We start from the raw sequence: 15,290 nt of genomic DNA, 5'->3' as shown, positions 1-15,290 counted from the left end.
CATGCTGAGCATCGTGCTCTATAAATTTGCAACCTCTCCCCCTTATTCATCTCAAGCCCAAGTGCTAGCTCCACTCAACGGAACTTGCTTCCTAGAGCTGCTTTTTTAAGACCTCTAGATCTCTTTCTTTCTTTCTTGTGATCAGCCAAAAATGAAGCGTTCCCCTGGCGCCTTTGTTTGGATCTGCCTACTGCTGGGCGTTGGAGTGCTAATCCATAGCACTCACGCCCAAAACTCTCCCCAAGACTTCATTGCTCCTCACAACGCCTCTCGTGCTCAGGTTGGTGTTGGTCCTATGGTGTGGAACGACACTGTTGCAGCCTACGCCCAAAACTATGCCAACCAGAGAATCAGCGACTGCAGCCTAGTCCACTCCGGCGGACCGTATGGAGAGAACCTCTTCTGGGGCAGTGGGCGTGAGTTCACTGCAGCAGATGCCGTGAACGCCTGGGTGTCCGAAAAGGCCTACTACGACTACAATACCAACAGCTGCGCCAGTGGGAAGGTCTGCGGGCACTACACCCAAGTGGTGTGGCGTAACTCGGTGAGGCTGGGCTGCGCCAGGGTCAAGTGCAACAGCGGCGCCATCTTCATCATCTGCAACTACGACCCTTACGGTAACATTATAGGGCAGCGTCCCTACTAGAGAGAACCTGCTAATATTGCATATTGGTTGGCATTTGATTCGAGTCGTAATATTTAGAGCAGCGTCTCCTCTATGAAGACTAAGTTGTAAGGGTGGACGATGAAAAAGTCCCGCACATCGATCCGTATACTTGTGTAACCGGCCAACTGCATTTTGCTGTTTTACCCGTCAAATTCATAGTATTATATACGTATATAGTGATCCACTTGAATGCGTCCTCATAAAAATTGTGGTGAGAGAGACTTGCTGGTTGCTGAATTCCATTTGAAGGGACAAATTCACAAATCTGTCCTGAAATATTTTGAAGGGACAAATTCTTCTGACGCATGCATGGTATTTATTAATATGGCTTCCATTCAAAATAAGATGCATGTTTGATGAATTGGATCTAATGGGAAGACAGGTCCAATTCGCATCATTCTTGTAAGCTAGATCCAGTTTGCGTCAAAATGAAATTATATCCAGATATCATTTTTACATGTAAGTATGATTTACATCTTTTATAATTTTTTATCGGATGCACACAATATGGTTTCAGTCCCCAAATAAACAGAGGGTCCTCATTCAAACGGATCCCACGACATAGGGAGGTAAATAAATGACGGGATATGATCAATCACGGAGATTTTCAATCGGCTTAGTTGAATTACTAACCACTTTCGGATTTGGTTTGCAGCTTCATAACAAATTCAAATGTGAGTAAATACCTGATTGCAATCGGGTAAAAAGCTGACCGGATTAATGATAGTTAGATCATTAATTTAATTCAGTTTAAAAAAAAAAAAAAGATTCCGAGCTGTAAAAGCATAAATTAGATTGCACCGGATTCAAATAAGTTGATTTGTAAACGCTGGATCTGATCAGAATGCGAAGGGTATGCCCACTTTAAGTGGTCGCTCTCTCTCATTCTCTCTCTTACTCTCTCAACCCAGTGATGGGTAGCCCAACTGATTGAGTTGGGTGGCATGTTATGGTTAAGTCCTCAATTCAAATCTTGGAGGTTGTTATCTTGATGGTAGTGAGAAATGTTGAGATTGAGATTCGAGGTGCCATTATAGAGGCTAAGTGAATCGGTTCTTATCTTTTCCTCTTTCCCCATCTCCTCTCTCTCACTCCATGTCTATCCTCTCCAAGTCCTATGCATGATATACATGCATATATATGTATGTGGTGAGTCAAGAAGGGTTTAAGTAGTGTGCGAGAACATGATTAACACAGAAACTAAGGGTTTCATTTAGATTGTTTATGAGGGGGTTGGCCCAATGGTTTGGGGGTGGGGACTGTGGGCAGTTAATCTTTATTTTGAGTGAGTAAGGTGTCAATCTCACATACCACAAAGAGTAGCCACCCTTACGCAAGTTGAAGTGATGAGAAGGTAACACCCTAAGGCACCAAAATTTGGCTTCATACCTTGAAACCCGGGTAATTTGCATTATAAACAACATTTACATGAATCTACTTTAAATTTTAGATGAATTCAAGTGATATTTATTCAATGGATTGAAGGGATATTTGTTCAAGTGTTTTATAAATCTATTATTTTAGAAAGCAGATTCGTAGAACACTCACATCTTATTTTTAATTTTAATGCCAAATGAAACCCCACAATTTGTTTCTAATGTTAAATGTCCATGGATAAGAATTTGGGTCAAAACAAAAACAGAAACGGTTACATAGCAATTTTTGAAAACCAGAGGTAAATTAGAGAGTAGAGACCCTCGGCCTCGCCTCTTCAGTGTCCTCGCTAGCTCGCTAGTTCTGGTCGTTCACCTGGGCATCGGGCGACCACCGCCTTAGGTCGAAAACAGCATCTACGCACTGCTTAGGCGGGTGGCCCTTTCTATTTGTAAGTTTTTCCCTAAATTTTTCAGCCCCTCTCCGGTTTTCATGTTCAGTTTCTTACCTGATGCCTATCTCTCTGTCTATCTCTCTCTGCTTTCTTGGTTTCTCCTTCTCTCAGCCTCTAACACATGATGCTGCTGGTGGGTCAAAGCCCCTGCCGTCCTGCGCCTGCTGCTCTAGCCTCCACTATGACTGAACCACTCGGTGAGTCACTGAGTTTGTCTTATTTGATCGTCTTTTTTTTTCTGCTTTTGATTTACGAATTAGGTATTTAGGGTGTAGCATGTGTTTGATGACTAAACCACTTGGTGTACAACATTTAGGGTCTAGCATTTAGATACTTTGTAAGTTGTGATTTAGACATTGGTGTGTGTGTGTAGCATCAGCGCACTCTTTAGGTGGGTGAGTCAGTGACCCTTTATAGTTTCTATTTCTAAGTTTTTCACTTAGTTTGACATAAGATCAACTATTTAGGAGACCCAAAAAAAAAAGTATTTTGTCAAGTGGGCGGATGAAGAGCAGCCTACTTGGGAGCATGTGTTTCAAATGCAGCAGTCATAAGGAGGGCACATGATTTGAAGGGGGGAGACTGTTCCTGTATCTGTTTCTTTTGTTTACAACCACCATTTATATATGTTTGTTCATTTGTAAATGAGTACCCTTTCATTAATGTAAATGTCATGTTTGAGATCTCGTGTTTTGTTTTGGGTGTTCGGCATAAAGATCCTTGAATGAGCATTCGGGGGCACCTTGTAAGTAAAGTCGAGTCAGTGCTTACATTCTTTTGTGATGGTTACTTTTCTAATTAATGAAACAGTGAGCTCACTGCAAGTTCTTTTCCTCCTTGTGTCTATTTACACGTTCTTTGTTTTCAAGTTTGCTACAGTTTGTAGGGCTGTTGCACCACATGGGTGGGCGAGAAAAGTCGCCTTGTGACACTATTTTCAGTTCCTCCTTACAATGATGCCTCATGCCCTCTTGTTTTATGTAGCCTCTTTACAATGATGTCTTATTGCCTCTTGTTTTCAGTCCCTCTCTACAATGAAAGAGTGTAGGAACTCGTTTGTTTGAAGCACGTCCTTTTTCTTGACTACAGATCTGTTTATGAAGTGCCTCTGAGAAGGAATTGTCAAATTAACATTTTGCCTATATTTATTGAATAGATACTTTCGAATTTTAGGAGCATTTAATTTGCGCTTAATGGGAAACGCAACAGATGTTTGCCAATATCTAGAGTCGTTGTCGGAAATTGTCAAATTGAAACGCAAATTATCATATGAAAGTAAGTCTGAGCTTGGTAAATTTTTTGCCCATATAATTATTTAGCTTTATTAGCTTGCTTTGTTTGGAGTTTGGACGGCGGTTTTGAGTTATTCTTGCTGTTTGCTAAGTTGAAAATGATTTCATCTATTCCAAGTTTTTTATCCAGTTGCAGGCTTTTCTTTGAGTCACTTTGATCAGTTCATCGACGAACTTCTCACAAAAGATTACTCCTGCGATTTCGCTCTTCCAGTTGTTCCTAAGAGGTGAGCACTGTAAGGACGCGTTCTTTCCTTTTAAATGTTGGGTACTCGAAGTTTTTTTTGTGTCTTTTTTATTTTATTTGTTTAGCCTCTCCTTCGCTTGTAACTGCAAAATGGGAAAGCAACTTTTTTCGTAGGTCATGTTTGGACGCATGCTCAAAACAAAGTTTTGAAGGCAAAACGACCTTTTGGCTTTAAAAAGTCGTTTTAGTGTGTTTTGACTGTGCATAAAAGTATGTCTTTGAGAAACCCGGTTTCATGGAAGCCCTGGTTTTGGGTCAAGTTTTGCAAAAGCTGAGAAGGGGGTCTTTTCGTGACGTGCGCATGCTCTTGACTGCAATGGCTTGTGGTGATCTGAAACTGTTTTAGCAAAGTGCATCTGCAGTGCTGTCTGAAGAAGGAGGCACAGTTCATCACTTTCACCATTTTGTTATTTGGGTGGAAATGCAATGATTTTCTCCCTCATCAACAATTGAACAGGGGAAATTTCTTTAAGAGCAAATGGAAGGTGGTTATGTTTATCTTCCATTTTGCATCCAAGTTTACCTCATAAAGAAATTAAAGCTATCAAATGTCACGAACATGCATGAAGGAAACGACTGTAGGATGCCATCAAAGGGAGATGAGGCAAGCTATTAGAGGTTCGCGTCTCTCTCTCTCTCTCTCTCTCTCTATCTCTGTATTGCATTTAAAGCTGAGGATTTTTTCTATGGATGTAAGCTATGTATATATCTATGTTGTTTATTACTTGTTTGATGAAATGCTTAAGTGAAAGCCACTTATGGATAAGACCAGCTGTGGATTCTTTGCTCGAGCATCTTTCCGGCTTGCTGTCTTTAGTGCACACTTGAAGCAGGATACTACTGCCTTTAGCGCATGGTTGAAGCAGTTTCCTGCTGCCAAAGAGCTAATACTCACCAAAGCCTCTTAAAGGCTTCAAACATGGTTGTTGCTTTGGTAAAAGTCGGTTTCTGCAATATGTTCACAATCTCTATTAACCTTGTAGTTTAGTTTAACTAACTATTTTTTAATTTCCATTCAACTAACCTTTTTCAAAGTTATCTCCAAAACTCATTTTCAATCATCCAAACAAAAACCAGGCTTTGAAAACTCATTAAAAAAAAGTGGTTTCACAAAACTAGGCTTAAGCAAAACCCATTTTTTGAAGGGGTTCATCCATGTTATAGCATCAAGTGTTCGTGGAAGTAGGTAATGGCTTTATCTTTCAGAGTTACCAAGTCTTACATGCATAATGATTGGTGCCCATTTGTTGATTCTCATTTGCTTGTCGATTGTATGCTAGGCATATGTGCATATGTGTAGTTATAACTAAACGAATCACGTTTTGAGGGTCAATTGTAATTTTCTTGGTAGCTATAATTGTTTATTTTGTTTTTTAAGGCCAATGAAAAATTTGTTTGTTATATATATTAATGCCGTATGGAAAAAAATTCCTAGACAGAGTGTGTGTGATTTTCCAGCAGTTCCTCGATTTATATATAGAGGTGGTTTCCAGCCGAGCCCTCAATCGATCTGGTGAAGGCAATCAAGGAAAGCACTATTGCCTTTTGTATCTCCAAAATGGTAAGTGTTTACTATGGAGAATGTGGGGGTGGCTGGTCCCTTGGGAAGCAGGCAGAGAATGATGGAGATGGTTTGCCAAACAGGAAAGATGGAATCATAATTAGGGTGAAACACTGTGGGTTTCACATGCATCTCCAGACGGGCATGGAAAGGATCGAACTTAATTTTGGAACCAATAAGAGGTGCACAGTACCCTGCTTCTGGTTGCACTTACTGTGTTTGCTTTTTATAGACTGGAGCAGGTAAAGCCTTGATTTTGAAGTTCTTATCGCCCTTCAGAAGGGATAGAATTAATGTAGAGTATAGCTGGAAGTCTCTCGAAGTTAAGATGGTGTCAGTTTCTTTCCTTTCCTCTGCCTGAGAAAGAACAACTCGAACCCCACTGCAAAATTGGAAGGGAAGGAACATGCCCGGTTAACTCGTCACTCCTAATTCCAGGTACTCAAATGAGAATGGGAATGAGAGAAGGACGACTTAGGGTGAAAATATTTGGGTATTGTTGCAAATATCGTCATATGTCGTTTTTCTAAGTAAGCCATACCGTCTATTGGTGATCTAAAAATATTTGCGCAACACTAGCAAAGGGGGAATTGGGAATCTATTTGTGCAACACTAGCAGAGGGGGAATTAGGAATCATTCACTAGCAAATGATCTAAAAATGCATATATCGGTGTTCACGTAACCACTGTCCCAAGTGGACTGGGGATTTAAAGGCCAAATGCATCGTATCGCACCTCAATATAGTTTCAGATCCATTAGAATGATTACTAGTAGATGGCCTTTTGTGAAAAGAATTATCTTTAGAGACCTTAGATAATCATCTAGTTTACTTTTCATTTACTTGAGAGAAAAAACAATATAAATTTGATTGAGGCATTGAATATCCTGGATTTAAGATCCTCGGTGATTTAATGTCATTGAAATCTCATATCTATGGATTCAAAGGTCAGACCCCCTCCTAGGCTATAAACTGAGGATTTCTCAATTCCTTTTTATCAGATAGTGGTGAAGTCTGGTATTTGTTTACACTGTAAGTCTCACATAAAAGGGACCATAAATCTGCCTCAGATCCGAGACCGGAGGCTACCAAATACATTTTAAAGGTGGGGAGGCGTTGCTCCCAGGAGTTTGCATCGGAAAAGTAATAGAAATTAAATGCATCAACTTCCTCAAGGCTGTAGGCTGTAGGAAACAATAAAAATAAATCACATAACTCTGGTTGTTATGAGGGATTTGCTTTCCCACATGGCATAGGCTTTTAATTATATGAGAAAGATGCATACTTTCCTTATATACAACCTGCCACTCCTATCTGCACTTGAAACAAGGTCGGTTGAAATTATACCGTTCATTCGATTGATTTGATACAATGACTTCTTCTGCTTTTTATATTGTGCTTTGAAGCAAATTTGTACACATAAATGTCGAACAGGCAATTAATCAAGCAGTCAGGTGGCATACCCTTCCCGTACTTTATCAATCGAACCATGTTGATGCAAAAATGATTCATTTTCTTCTGTCATTTAAGGCAGTTTAAATTCTAGAAAAGTGCAGGCTTTTGAAAAAAAATGGGAAAAATGAAGCCAAGCAAATTTCTTGTAATTAATTAATTAAAATTTTGTCCGTAATTCTCTACAATAGGGCATCAAATTCTTGACCTTCTTCAAGCGTTAGTTAAATTCTAACCTTTAGTAGACAAAGTACTATAAGATTCTAGAAATCGACAGATAGATAGTTTTCCGGTGGTTTTCCGGTTGTTCCTCTTTGATGTAGTGAACCGTGCACCGTGTATTTAAGGGTCGTTTGGTACCTATAACGGATTGTTACTTTCAATGTTTCTGTTTCAAAATTTTAGAACACTAGGTTCAATGAATCTCTCCTAATTTTTTTTGGGTAGTTTCACTATACAGTAACAATTTTGTTACTAGTGTCAAACGACCTCATGAGTTACCAAACCCACGATTGGTAGGTGCGGCGGCTGTGGGCATACTCTAGTGTGATGATATCTGGTCCCAAGCACCACTATTGGATTGGATGCTTTTTTTTCCCGGAATTGGTAGCAAACGTTATGGGCAGGGGTGCATTATTGGACGCAGACAGATGATGCATGGGTGCGACAGGTTCTTTGTGTCCGTCCCACTCACGCATGCAGTAGACGTCCTTGTGTCTCTCTCAGTCAGATTCAAGAGAGATGGAGAGGGACTATGACTATCCGATGAATGGATGGAATATGTTCACAAGAATTGAACAGGCAAACGTCGGTGGATCACGCTCATTCTCACCATTCATGGCTTCCTTCTTCCCCTCCTAATTGCCGCAACGTTTAATGGTGCAGGTCCCAAGCTTGTGACTTACCCGGAGAGCTCCAACGGGCAAAAGCGTGAGTCGATTCTCCCCGTATGATAACTGGAGACGGGGACTCGTGATGTTCATGATCACTTGGGATATGTTTCAGGAGCCGATTCTTTTCACCTTTCAAGCACTAAAAGAAAATATATTTTAATGCATAATGCCATGGTGAAGAGCTTCACCACGTGTCGACACTCGAGTTTGAATATTTCAAATAATATCATTGATTCAAGCTCTAAGGGGCACTAATTCAATAATACCCTTGTGTATAGCAACACCATTGTATAGAAGAAGACAAAATAAAGTTAAAATTTAATACATCAAGAGTCGATGACAGAATCTACATTCATTTTTTGTCCAAACATGAAGATGATGACAGACCAAAAATGGTAATATGTGCATACCTAATCTCTATGCACTCCTGTACTGTACACAGGACTATGTGCATATGTACATGAAGATAAAGGTATGCACCGAAGGCTGTGCACTGGTGCATATAACCAACTCTCACGTATGGAAACGACATGCACCAAATTCTTTTACCCCGCTATAAAACTTTTCCAAAAAGGCGCTAGTGAGCTCATCCATCATCAACACAGACAAAGTGATAGAAAACATAAAGAAGATTTTAAAGGTGGACAGATCACCTAAGCGATTATGTTTCTAGCTTTTGCTTTATATACGCATACGTGGGTAGGCCTTTATATCTAGAAATATGCAACTTCAAAGCGTGACAGAGATGAGTTGCACATCCACGGCAGCTGCTACTTTTTGTAGCGAGCGCATCATTTTCTCCATCAGTTTTCCTTCTCCCCATTATAGCAGGCAAGAAACTTAAATCGGTTGAGCTGCTCCCATTACGTCCACTGTTAGAAAGAGAGAGATTGAAAAGTTGAAACTCTATCTCCTCTCTGCGATATTCTTGTGGAATCAAGGAGCAGAGTGCAGAGCCATCATCACGTGGAGACGACCCCACTCGTTACGGAAAAAGCGGGCACCACATTATACTCTTCCTCTCCCATCCCTTCCATCACTTTTCCTGCGTGGACTTCCCACCTCTTTTTCCTCTTCTCTGCTTCTCTTCCCTGAACCAACAATTCCTGGTCCAGCTTCTTCGTAGAATAATGAGTTCGGATCGACCGCAGAAGAAGCAGAAGGTGGTGGTGTGTGATCTTGACCGGCAGTGGGTGGGTGTGGTCTGTCCATGACGATCGCTCGCAGACCATGACGACCAACGTACCGATTGGATTAATACTTGTCGCTGGTCCATCTGGTCGCCCTTGGAACAACAGATTGGAAAAGAGAAAAGAAAAGGCAATGATTTCTTATTATTTCCTTGTCGCACACGTTTCTGGACAAGTCGTCTTGACTTAAGGACGAAGCGTTTAGTCAGAAACAAACACGTGAGAGGTCCATCCATCACGTAAGCGGGATCACGAGACTTCCCATCCAAAAATCAAGCAATCATCTTCATCATTCCCCGGCCGGCTCTTCATCATTCCCCGGCCGGCTCATCATCATCCACCAATGCCGGAGGCACCTTCCTCCTTTCTTAATTTTCTCCCCATTTGTTTGAAGAATAGGATGTTTGGTCCCATCTTATCTCTCTCTAGCCACTCAAATACGTCCACCGATCGACGGTTGCAGATATAATGAAAGCGTGAGGCAAGAAGACGATTTCATGGCTTGACAATTAGCATGGAAGAATATTATATTCATCAAAAGTTGACCTACCAAGAACAGGGTTGCTGTCGTATATGTACAATACTTCAATCAGTAAAATCTAGAATCGACTCCTAATTGCACCTTTCGTTGTGTCTCAATAACATTAACAAACCCAAGAAAAAGAAAAGTGAGAATTTACAGTCGAAGGGGAAAACTCTAAAATCTGTCGCTGCACTACCCGAACGCGACCATCAGAAACATGAAGGTCCTCCCCCACCTTTTAGTTCTCTGCCAGAAGATATGAAGGTTGGGCTCCCTAACATGCAGCAGAGGGATGGGAGAAGGGGTTGCAGAAGGAGGTCTTGGGAGTCATGGTGAAATGGCCCTTGGTGGTGGTCTCCTTCGTGGCGATTCGCTCGCACGAAGGACACATGGTCAGAGTGGCCGCTGGCAGTTGCATGTACAGTGGGGAGGAGAATTTCAAGGCCTTCAGTTCTTGGAGCTCCTTCTGCAACCTTCGATTCTCATCTGTCAGAGTCTCACAGCATCTCTTCAAGAACTCGCAGTCTACTTCCGTCTGCTTCAGCTTGGTCCTGTAAATTCAGGAAAGGAACAAAGTTAAATGCCATGACAATATCTTCGAGCTGCTTAGCAATATAATCCAACCCACATGAACACAAATACTTCATGATGGTGCTTAAAGTAAAAGGTCTCTGTGATTTTTTGGTACCTTGCCCTCCTGTTCTGGAACCATACTTCGACCTGCCTAGGCCGTAGATTCAATTGCTCGGCTAATTCTTGCTTCCGCTTCTGCAATGGAAGGAAATCGGCAAAACTCAGGACATGAAGACAGAGTCCAAGAAGAAATTATTGTCAAAATCTTGATCAAGCGAAAATTTTCATAGCGGGCATCTCGTTACCGGATTGGGAGTGCTCTGTTTTCTGTAGCTATCTTCCAAAAGGGACGATTGTTCCTTGCTCAGCCTAAGCTTCTTTCTACTGTTACTCTCTTCATCTTCATCACTAGCTCTGGACGACAGCCTCTCTGTTTCCAAATCTTCACTAAAGGCTTCCCTAATTTCTCTCTTAACACGTGGCTGTGAAATGTGGGGAGAGCAAGACGAGGCAAGGCTGCACTCCTTCTCTTCGCAGAACTTATTCACATCGATCTTCTTCTGCCGTTTGATTAGTCCTTCCTCTAGAAGAATATTAAAGATCCTTTGTTAGCACTAACCAGAAAGTAAACCAACGAAGATGACAAAAGACGTCTCTGCATAAGGGAAGCAAAGAAAAAACACGTCGAGGGTGAAGGCTACCTCTTGAAGTCGAGTTTGGTAGACACAAGGACAGATCCGATTCGAGATCGGTGCAAGGGAAAAGACGATCGAATCTCACACCGGAGGCTCTGCTCTGCTCCATCTTCAAGGACCTGTCGGCCTTCACTTGACTGCCGTTCCCTAAGGAAAGCACGAGAACTGTGTTGCACCCATCTTCGAATGTCATCTCTACCACAAAAGTGGAACTGGAAGAGGAGAGGGAGAGGCTTCTCCTGGAAAGAAATGCTCGAGAAAGAGCGAGAGAGAGAGAGTGCGCGCGACTGCAGGGGACGATATTGCTCTTCGTTTTCTGTATATATATCCAATGCGGGGAGAGGAAGAAAGGAGTCAACCTATGCGTTTTTCTTGGACACAATAAAACCTCCCAGATATCGCTTGACAAGGTTGACCACCACGAGAAACCGACCTCATGAATGTATGGAAGAATAACTATAGAATATAACTTAACAACAAAATGCGTGTTCATATATATATATATATATATGAGGAGCTTGGTTACATTGCCAGCTCCGGTGTAACGGATGTACCAATATTGGTAGCAATGAATTCAATATGATTAAAGACAATGCCATTATTAACTTGAGCATCACCGGCCTGTTTAGTGTTTTTACCACAGTTAATAGATATGAGTTCTCCTAAGTTACCATCATGACGCAATTATTGGTATTTTGACTAGCACTAATGCAGATGACTTTTATGATTATTGAATTCCTGTACCGTGTTTTCTACAGCCATCAGTTAAGATTTGTTCTTATGAATATTACCTTCAATGAAAGTGAAAGGTTAAATCTCTTTCTCTCTCTCTCTCTTTTCTTTTATATATATATATATATATAACACAGATTGAGACGGATAAGTTTGGTCATGGGGATGGGGATGTTGCAAGCCAACTTGTGGTATACCAATTGTAGGGAGAAGAAATGGGTGGCATGATGATTGGGTGCCCTCTATTCAAGAGGTGTGCCCACTTTACCCTAAAACACACGCAAAGTTGCTGCACTCCATTATGACCGGCACTAGTTTTCCTCAAACAATTTCTCTCTCTCTCTCTCTCTCTCTCTCTCTCTATATATATATATATATATATATATATATATATATATATATATATATATATATATATATATATATATATATATATGTTGAGGTCTTGAATCTTGTTCTTTGACCAAGAAGATGCCATTCAAGTTTTGAAAAATGTGGAATTCTGAGTCATTGATTTCTGAAGTTGCTCAAGTGGGTAGACATTGTAAATGAAAGTTTTGATGGTCGATGTCTAGTAAACGGATGAATTTAATCAAGTCCGTGTGATCAAATTCCAAAAATGAGTGTGGAAAAGAATGGGAAGATAAATTGGTCCGTTCTTTCTCCCCTCGCGTCTTTGTTCAATGGAAAGTGGACTGCGAAGATGCAAACCGAGGAGTAGAGGTCTACGTCAAGAACAGACTTTTCAGCGGGTCGGGTCTGGGTCTGGGTCTGGGTCGGTCAATGCATTTCTGCTCCGTATCATACTTTTCGGACTGATCTTCCAGCACACATCTCATTATAGACTTCCAAATCAACAACATGTATGGAGCAACTTCTGTTCCAACCACCTTTCTGCAAATGTATATGAGTAAAGAGACGGCAGTTTTAGGTCACCAAGAATGCCTACTAAAAGAATAAAAAGTAAAAAGCCTTTTTTCTTTTTTCCCTTTTCCCTCTTTTACGGAAGAATCAGGCATGAGTTCAGATGTAACTATGATTTTCAAAAGTACACCGAACTGGAATATTATTAACCACTGCCATTCTCTAAATTTTTGGAAAGTTTTAGCTTCCAACCACCACACGAATAAAAGAAAACTTAAAAGCCGGCTCACGTTAAAAAAAAAAAAAAAAGAAAATGCCCCCACGCAGGATCGAACTACGGACCTTCAGTTTACAAGACTGACGCTCTACCACTGAGCTATAGGGGCGTTGATGAGATAAAAAACTAAATATAAAAGAACAAAGATTACTGTGACAGAAGATCAAGGGAAGACGTCTCTTCACTGTCGCCTGATTCAGATTCCCCGTCGCGAAAGGGAACAGGAAATAGAAATACTTTAACGTCCTTTTGTATAATAGTGAAACATGGCAAGTGGATTTTTGGTAAATGTCATTACGGCGTGGGTCAATTCGCAGGAAACCAAAGAGATATAAAGCATTAGAGATTAAGCACGATCCCCATGAACATAAATTCATATCGTCACCACCGCATTAATGCAATGTTGGCTCACTATTCTTCTTTTGTGCAGGAATTGGAAATAGCAAATCACACGCAAGAAAAGTTATGTGTCGTGCCATTATGGGGCCTTCTCTCCATTCACTCTTTGTTTTTACCTCCCACAAAAGTTGGTTCGTAAAGCAAAAGGCCGTGCGGAGGAAACTTTTATTACTTAAGAGGATGTTTGATTTAAGCATTTGAACTTAACCATGATGTACCTTTCTATAATTTGATTCTGGAATTGAGAATTATGAATTTGATTAATCACCCTTATATTTGATCCAGCATCCATTAATTTGAAAATGAAATGTATACAAGTTCATGATATACGTAACTAATCAATCGATGTGTCTTCTAAACAAAAGATTTCAGTTTCTTATTCAAATTTGAGATTTACTTGATAAATCCAAGTCGCTACCCAAATGGCTGAAACTCCTGTTGGCGACTTTTTTTTTTTTCAATTTTATCAAAAAACTTATCATTTCTTATTAATAATTTAATGCCCAAGAAAAAAAAAAAATTGGCCACTTCCTTCGTTAAAGCTGCAGCCTGCACGATTCCTCAACATCCACATCCCAAAAGCATTAGAATGTTGACTTCGAAACGCACAGAAGGCAGATTCGGAGGATCCAAACTTGCCCAGAATGATCCGATTCTGACCTATGGCTGCTGCCATCACTTAAAAGAAAGAAACAGTGTTATAACTATTGTTATTATTGGTGGTGTTTGTTCTTTCGGCTAAAGTCTAAAGCTGCTTGAATCGATTTGGTTCGATTCGACTCAAGACAGGATCCAAAATCCCAGACCAGAGGATCTCGATTCTTGCATCAACCCAAACAGGGATTACCTGAAGATTGAGCCGGATCTTCTTGCGTTCGGATCAGATATGAGGCTCATCCAAGATCCAAATACAAGGATCCAGGTTCTGCGGATTCTTAAATCCAGATTTGTACGCTTGGCATGTTCAAAACCGTGAATATCTTTGGTCCTCTCCGAGACGCTCTGCGTGAACCGAATCGGATCTATCAGACTATCAACTAATGCCGGTGAGCATCAGGATTCGATAAGAAGATCTGTATCCGACTAGCAATCAAAATTATCTTCCGTATTATGGTCTTCTTACCAACTTTCAATATAAATTCCAAGTTCCATTATTGGAGACCTCGGCGTTTCGTTCGTCTCGGTTTAACGTCTCGGTCTCAGCAGCCGACTCGGAGGAAGGAGACGTTGGCGGCACGGTTGGCAAGGTGGCCCCCACCACTTTTGCTATCGGATTCCGTGAGAGAAACTTTCAACGGGTCCATGTTAGCTAATGGGTCCGCTTAGGGAGAAAATAAAGAGAGAAGAAAAGTATGGATAAGCTCTCATCTTTTTTTTTTTTTTGGTTTTTTTTTTTTTCACCCTTGGAGCCTAACATGGTGGACCCACAAGAGCCGCTGGTCTCGGCAAACATACAAAAAGCAAATAACTCTGAATGGAACAGAAGGAGACAATCAAGATCTAGTGTTATTATACCCATCTTCTTTGTTTAATACTATTTTATTTCACAATCTCCTCTTTCTCTCTCTCTCTATATATATATTATCTCTCCACAAGGTTGGTTGTTTGTTTGCTTGCTTTTGGCGTTGATATATGCCATCTAGATGAAGCGAAAAGTAATCAACCAAAGTTCCAAGAATATGATATTAAAATAATTTAGCTTCCTCGCCATGATTCTTCTTTTTTCGACTTTTAAAATGGAGCAATATTCTTGAGTAAATTACGGAAAGCAAGAGCTTGTAAATCATTGCTGACGTCCCAAATATCATTGCAGGATGTTGGTGTCAAGAGGAGGACTCTTCTTCTTTTGCTGTTCTGGTTTGACCCGCCTCTTGAAGACACAGAGCTTACCAAAAAGACAGACGCAAACATGCAGTATACTGTGGACTTGGTGGGGAAAGAAACTGAGAGAGTGATCCTCTCTCTCTCTCTCGCGCGCGCGTGTTATAGAACCAGAACTTTCTTTTGTCTGCAGAAGTTTCCATTGACAACCCAGACGCGACTTTTCGTCGGATGAGATTGCTGTGACCTTTCACTTGCAAAGAGAACGAAGTAGGAT

The 15,290-nt window shown here is 40.8% G+C and overlaps 2 protein-coding genes and 1 non-coding gene across 3 annotated transcripts; 1 reads left to right on the top strand and 2 right to left on the bottom strand.

The window, feature by feature from the left end:
- The first annotated feature begins 151 nt into the window (after window positions 1–151).
- LOC116250427 (pathogenesis-related protein PRB1-3-like) lies at window positions 152–646 on the top strand. Its single transcript, XM_031624051.1, has one exon. It carries the CDS (start codon window positions 152–154, stop codon window positions 644–646), a length of 495 nt encoding a protein of 164 aa, XP_031479911.1.
- Window positions 647–9,638: 8,992 nt separating this feature from the next.
- On the bottom strand, window positions 9,639–11,239 carry LOC116250792 (homeobox-leucine zipper protein HAT22-like). The gene is made up of 4 exons (XM_031624726.2): window positions 10,927–11,239; window positions 10,531–10,808; window positions 10,341–10,420; window positions 9,639–10,203 (listed from the first exon to the last, which is right to left on the bottom strand). Exons 1-4 carry the CDS (start codon window positions 11,111–11,113, stop codon window positions 9,927–9,929), a joined length of 822 nt encoding a protein of 273 aa, XP_031480586.1. The 5' UTR covers window positions 11,114–11,239; the 3' UTR covers window positions 9,639–9,926.
- A 1,591-nt stretch (window positions 11,240–12,830) lies between these two features.
- Window positions 12,831–12,902, bottom strand: TRNAT-UGU (transfer RNA threonine (anticodon UGU)). The gene has a single exon. It is a non-coding gene; the product is annotated as a tRNA-Thr (tRNA).
- Between the last annotated feature and the right edge of the window lie 2,388 nt (window positions 12,903–15,290).

Source organism: Nymphaea colorata, chromosome 3, assembly GCF_008831285.2.
Source record: "Nymphaea colorata isolate Beijing-Zhang1983 chromosome 3, ASM883128v2, whole genome shotgun sequence".
Lineage (NCBI taxonomy): Eukaryota > Viridiplantae > Streptophyta > Magnoliopsida > Nymphaeales > Nymphaeaceae > Nymphaea > Nymphaea colorata.
Note: the sequence above shows the minus strand (reverse complement) of the source record. Positions and strands in the feature narration are given on the sequence as shown.